This window comes from Suricata suricatta, chromosome 4 (genome assembly GCF_006229205.1).
Source record: "Suricata suricatta isolate VVHF042 chromosome 4, meerkat_22Aug2017_6uvM2_HiC, whole genome shotgun sequence".
Classification (NCBI taxonomy): Eukaryota; Metazoa; Chordata; class Mammalia; order Carnivora; family Herpestidae; genus Suricata; species Suricata suricatta.
This window is the reverse complement of record NC_043703.1, coordinates 96,440,858-96,447,596: the sequence shown is the minus strand read 5'-3', so window position 1 is coordinate 96,447,596 and position 6,739 is coordinate 96,440,858. Positions and strand designations below refer to the sequence as shown.

The 6,739-nt window shown below is 44.6% G+C and overlaps 1 protein-coding gene across 15 annotated transcripts in view; it reads left to right on the top strand.

Moving 5' to 3' along the window:
• The window catches only part of NRXN1 (neurexin 1), a 1,090,776-nt gene that overhangs the window by 687,821 nt on the left and 396,216 nt on the right, over positions 1-6,739 (top strand). For 4 of the 15 annotated variants that reach the window (XM_029937342.1, XM_029937340.1, XM_029937339.1 and 1 more), the window contains exon 1: positions 11-257. The exons of the other annotated variants lie outside the window; for them this stretch is intronic. In XM_029937342.1, the coding sequence (XP_029793202.1) occupies positions 14-257 (244 nt within the window). In that variant the 5' untranslated portion in view covers positions 11-13. Of the gene's footprint in view, positions 1-10; positions 258-6,739 lie in introns of those variants that run through there. 15 annotated transcript variants of the gene reach the window in all.

The following is a 6,739-nucleotide window of genomic DNA, read 5'->3' as shown; positions in this document are numbered from 1 at the left end:
CGGGCGCCCCGCCATGTACCAGAGGATGCTCCGGTGCGGCGCCGAGCTGGGCCCGCCCGGGGGCGGCGGCGGCGGCGCAGGGGGGCGCCTGGCCCTGCTCTGGATAGTCCCGCTCACCCTCAGCGGCCTGCTGGGAGTGGCATGGGGGGCGTCCAGTTTGGGAGCGCACCACATCCACCATTTCCATGGCAGCAGCAAGCATCATTCAGTGCCTATTGCAATCTACAGGTCACCGGCATCCTTGCGAGGCGGACACGGTGGGTCTGAGGTGCCAAGTTGTCGCGGGTTACTCCCTCTCTCCTCCCTTCCAGCCCTGCGCTCGCTTCCCGGCCCCTAAGGCTCAGAGAAACGGGAGCGCGAGAAAGGGAGGTGCATTTGGGTGTGTTTGCTGGGAGCCACTTCTCTCTTTGAAGACAATAGAGAGGGGCTGGGGGAAGGCGTCGCGGGTGTTGGTGGTGCGGGCTGGGAGGGGCGATTCTTGTCGGGGTGCTGGGAGGAAAGATGTGGGCACCTATTAAGGACCATCCCCGGCGGGGCGCCTGGGCCCCGCGGGAAGGGGGCGTTACTAGCCAGAAGGTCACTCGGGGTGGCCGGTTGGGGCGTCGCACTCAGCGGAGGGACCCGAGAGCCACCGAGAGGAGGGCTCTGCAGAACCTTTTGTCTGTGCCGTGTGTGCGCCCCACCTCCTGCCCATTTCCCCAGGCCTGGGGGAGGGAGAGGTTCCAGCTCGCACATTCCTCCGAAGTGTGCCCAGACTGCAGTGACAGGGAAGTCTTTGGTCCCAGGACTCACTCAGCGGGATGCAGTTGCTCTCGCCCCCATCTCTTCCCTTAACTGGAGAAGGTGGGAGGGTCTCCGAGGCACCCTCTCCACTGCCAGCCAGCCCCCTGCAAGGCTGGGAGAGGACCTCTGAACACCGTCCCCTTTGCTCCCTCCCTACACGAATACACTTGTCTCTCTCGGTGATTGGACTGAGGTGTTGTGGTGGTGGTGGTTTTTTAAACAGGGCAGGGAGAGGTTTGGCTACCCAAACCTCTTTGAAGGCTTTTGGGATGGAGGAGGCCCTGCTTTCTTCTTACTCAAGAGTTTAGTGCTTCCCAGAGAAGACTGGTAGATCAAGGCTGTGTGGTCTAAGCCAGGAGGTCTGCCTGGAGGAGAAGTTAGACTAGAGCGAAGCTATTCTCCTGACCTCAGGTTCCTTTGTAAAGAGCAGAGTGTGGAGAGAAGCCTTGGTTGGTAGGTTTCTTCAGAGTGGCGGAAGGACGGAAAGCCAGATTCCTCTCATCTTCAGATGAGTGGAAACAAGAAGTGCTTGTTTCGGATTCCCTGAACTGCCAATAAATAAAACAGCAAACTGTTTTTGTGAGTCTTTCCCACTACCAGTGTTTATTCGCTCTCACTGTAAAGTCTGGTACTTGAAAAGACTGGGTGAAAGTTGTGGACACTTCTATCCCTCCTCCCTACCCTTTCCTTGCTGGGCCTCTTGCTCTTTCAGACTTCAGACTTCATTCAGCTTTAGCTCCTTTGCCCCTCTCCCCGGGCAGTTCTTCTCCTCTGAGCAGCCGTTGTTTATACCAGCATGGCCCTCTTCCCCAGGGCCAGGCTTCCTGTCTGAGGACAATTCTAGTTAGACATGAGAAGCTGTAGCTAACCTAACTGAAGAGAGAACAAATCCTCTTGACAACTCCTCTTTAGGAGTAGCTTAGGAGACACACCTCACAATAGGTCCTAGGAATCCCGTCCCTTTCTTCCCCCAGGTGGATCTGGTCAAGAATTTTCTTCAGTTAAACGTGGCTAGGATGAAAACAAGAGTGATGCCCCACACCTGGGCTTCTGAGCTAAGACTAACAGAGAGGCTAGATCGCTGTGAAACAGTAAGGAGTTTCTGTTGCCCTCACCACTTGCTCACAGTATTCCCGGACCTTGTTGCTCCTTTTACCTGGTGCAGTTGTCACCCACTGCCCTGCCTTAGTGCCAGACTGGGTGAGTCCCCTGGGAGGGAGGCGAGCAGGGGTGTGGGAGGGGCAGACAGAGCATGGGTGGGTGAGGTGAGGTGAGCCAGATGGGGGTATTCGAGGGGATGGGGTGTCTAATTGTACCAGTGGGAAGTACTTGGCTAAAAATCCTCTGTGCATATTAACTTCTTCTTTACTGTGGGGCTGCCTCTCCCGAGGGCTGAGGCCGCTGAGCGGGGAGCGCCCTGGGGAAATGGGGAGCGGAGAAAGTCGAGGGGCCCTGCTGCAGAGCCGGTGCCCCTCTCCCAACCGCTGCAGCTCCTACCCCAGTCAGGCGCCGTCTGCTGGTCTTTGCAAACATTTTTTCCCCTCCAGAATACAGTGATTGTCTCTCTGTATGTGAATGAAAAACTAGGCGCATCTATCATTGAAAAAGAGAAAGGATGGAAGACAGGAGAAAATTGTTTGGAGGCAGTGGTTGGTGTTATTCTTTTGGGTCAGAGAGCTTTCTTTCCTTTGAAGGTTATATTGTATGGTCCTCTGCGTTTGCTTTTGAAACTCTCTCCACCCTCTTTACACATACTTTTGGATGAAGCTCTCTGAATTTTCTTTCTTTCTTTTTTTTTTTTAAATCGGAGTAACAAACTTACCTGTCAGCAGCCAGCCTCCACCAAATAAAAGCTGGTGTGAATCTTTCCGATTTCATTCCTTTCCTTCCTTGAAAAGAGGGAATTAACTCTAGCTAGAGAACAATCAAGGAACATTAAGGATGAAATAAGCCTCTCTGGGTGGGCAGGGGAGATGTGTGAGGGGGGCATGCAGAGGGGCTCGGAGCCTGGCAGATAGGGTGGTGGCTTCAAAGAAACCTGATAAGAAAGAGGTGATGTTGAATTTGCTGGGTCAATAAACTGCCTGAATATTCAGCTAATTAGACTAAGGGCCCACCAGGAAATAATCTGTGAGCCTAATAGATGAAGGTGAAGGGGAAGAGCAAAGGTGACTGAGGATATGATAAATTCCTAGCTGAAAATCAAGGCAGGTGTAAATGAGGCTTAGTTCAAAATTTGAGACTATTGAAAACATACATATGTTGAGGAACAAATGAGCCAGCCCGTTTCTTTATATTAGAATTTCTTGGAATCATAAGCATTTTTTTTTCATAATAGGGAAAGCACACTGTATATGCTCAAATGTGTAAAAGAAAAATCATGTGTGTTGCATTTTAGGGAATAAAATTGAATCTAACCTCTATGTTTTGAAAACTGCTGGGTTGACTATCCAGGTTCATTCTTCTTCATTTTCTCATCTTGCCATGCTTCATTTGCACTATTATGAGGTGTCACTTACAAGGATTGCAGGGTGCTGAAAGCGCTCATGGCTACCCTGAGCATCTTTGTGCAAGCTGACCCAGTTGCAGAGATTATGATGAGGTTTTTTTTTTAATGCATATGAGAGGCAGGTTTTGAGATCACCACAGAATCCCATTTTCTTTTGCATATACTTAAAAATATAAATGATGAAAACACCTCCATAAAAATTATTTTTATTTTAAAAAAACAGAGCTGTGTGACTATAAATGATTAAAAAAAAAGTAAGCCTGCTTATAATTAAGGATGCCTCTTATAGCAGGCAAGAGTTCAGAATAGACCAGTGTGTTCAGTTAGTATTTCTTTAGCAATGTGCTGTATGTGCCGAGCACAGAATGATGTCAGCGCAGTGCCCAGGTTCCCATCTCTACTCTTGGTTTTCCTAGGAACCTCTGCATACTTTCAAAAATTAGCCTAGAGCCTCTCAGCAGTTTCAGGAGATAAAGGAAGGAGAAAGCCGTCATACAGTTGATGCCAGAGCCAGCCGTTCTCCTCCCACAAATATGAGCTCCGGAAATTATACTGTCATGATTAGCTTATAATATTAAAGGGCAAAAGGGCTTTCCCAGAAGGGAATGTTAACAGATTTTAAAAGGGTGGTTTGTAATTGAAGTAGCCCAGTGCTGTTATATAAGAATAATAATTGTATCTTGAATGTATAACATTTCTCTTTCTGAGGCACTTCTGTGCATACCGTAACTTCTGGGAGGAGTAGTCAGGTTTGGAGGGAGTTTAACATTTTCCTTGTAAGGATACTGGGCACACTATAGGTGCATTGGAAAATGGAGCCAAATCTCTGATCAAAGTCAAAGAGGAATTAGAATCAAGACTTCGTGGCCCAGAGCCCAGAGGAACTGGGAGGATCCACCATGCGCTTTAATGGTTGATCTCTTGGTGACGAAATCATTGCAAGGACCAGAGCCTAGCATTTTGCTTCCAACATGTATGACCAATCATGAATGCTGTAAGAGAGGCTGCTGGTGCCTCACTGATGCCCCACTGGTCACTTAATTGATTGAGGAGGGTTTTCTTTTGTGTTTTTTTCAGGGACAGAAGTTGCTGTATGATACTCTGATCCCTTTGCTCCTTTGTCTAGCAACCTAGAAAGTTAGCAAAACCTTTTGCAATATACTTGACTTAGCATTGAAGAAAAAATTAGCTTTCCTGGTAATTAATTCATATGTGTGACCCAAAACATCTTTGGCTATGAGTATTCTGCTGAAGTAGACATTTCTACCTCACACCTCTTTCTTACTTTGGTTTTTTTGGACAAAAATAGGCATCACTGCAATGCTATTTTAGATAAGATGGCCAGGTAATATTTCTAGAAGCTTTTCACTGGTCATGGTCCAAGTAATCCAAGACTCTAGGGTAACTTTTAGTTGCCTTGCACTTTTATATATATATATATATATGTATATAAACATATATATATTTAGATTGTCCATCATTCCTTCAGAAAATATGTAGTATGTGTATGTTTTTGTATTTACGCACCAGATACCATGCAAGGTCTGGTACTAATTGGGAAAATGGGAATAGAGGTAAGAGAGGAGGAGCAAGATACCCAAGGCAGGATCATCAGAAAGTTTACAATTTAGTTCTAAAAATCCAAGCTACTGTTGGAAACAGTTCATCTTTAAGCAGATAAGCAAAACTTGTTCTTTACAAGCAAGTAGCCTCTGAGTATAAATGCAAAAAACATAAAGCCTATGCATGTGTAGTAATCATCTGAGACTCAACATGAAGTGATCTAATGAAAACATTAACAAAGTGGAGTTTATCTACATTATGTTATATTGTCCTTTAATGTTAATGTTGTAGAAAGGGTTCCTTGCATAATTGCTTTTCACTAAGTTGCTGTGTATATTTCTTCTAACAAAATATAAAGTCTTTTATTTTTCAAAAAGAGATAAGGCAAATCTATTTAAGACAGCGCCTTCACTGACTTAAATTCACACCACGGTAAAAATAATTGAGTCAGCTTGGTATGGTGAAGATAATTCATAGAAGCATATCTACTTGAAAATCTGGCCGCTGCCACTTTCTAGCATTGTATAAATTTACTAAACTATTTGTCCTCACTAAGATTGTTTTCCCAATCTGTAAAATGAAAATATCAGTTATATCTCGGTGGAGAATAAACGAGACCATGTGTTTGATAAGTGTCCAGACTATAATAGGCCCCAAATAAATGTTTGTTTAAAAAAATTAGACATTTAGGTTGTTTGCACATCTTGGCTATTTTGAAGAGTGCTCCAATGCACATGGGAGTACGAATATCTCTTCAGAATCCTGATTTTAGATCTTTCAAATAAATACAAAAAAGTGGCATCGCTAGACCATGTGGTAGTTTTCTTTCACTGTTGTTGCTTTACTGTGTGTGTGTCTATGCATGTGGGTTTTAAAGAACTTCCGTCTGTTTTTCACAACGGCTGCCCTGTTTTGCATTCCTACCAGCATTGTATAAGGATTTCATTTTCCCTACATCCTTGTCAAAATTTGTTGTCCTCTTGATAATAGCCATCCTAATCTGTGTAAGGTGATACCTCAGTGTGACTTTGATTGAATGGGTTAAGAAAATGTACCACATGCATATAAGGGAATATTATTCAACCTTAACAAAGAAGAATATACTTCTTTATTTAGTATGTTATATCATGGGTGAACCTTGAAGACATTATGTTAAGTAAAATAAAGCCAGTCACAGAATGACAAATACTCTACTTATATGAAGTATCTAAAATAGTCAAATTCATAGGATCAGGGAAGGGTATGGTGGCTGCCAGAAGCTGGGAAAGAGGACTCCAAAGTGGCTAATCAGCGGGCATAAAGTTCCGGTTGCACAAGATGAATGAGTTCTACAGATCTGCTGCACCACATTGCACTTACAGTAATAATACTGTATTACACGCTTAAAAATTTTTGTTAAGGGGCGCCTGAGTGGCTCAGTGAGTTAAGTTTCTGACTTTGACTCAGGTCATGACCTCATGGCCAGTGGGTTCAAGCCCTGTATGAGCACAGAGGCTGGAGCCTGCTTCGGATTCTGGGCTCCCTCTCTCTCTGCCCCTCCCCCACGCATGCTGTTTCTCCAAAATGAATAAACATTAAAAAAAAAAATTCTTTAAGGAGGTAGATCTCATGTTAAGTGTTCTTACCATGCTAAAATAAAATTTTTAAAAATTAGAAGAGATTTCAGAGAGAAGACACATGAAGTGGAAAAAGCAGACTTGACCCCAGGAGACGTGAGTTCTAGTTCTTATTCAGCCAGGGATGGTGTTCATCCTCCTAGAGAGCTGTCAGTGCTTCATTTATACAACATTGTGTGTCTCATTCTTAACGAAAGACACAACTGGTTATTTGATGTGCTATGATCTTATTAATAATGTTGAGTATCACATTTTATATTGTTTTTTT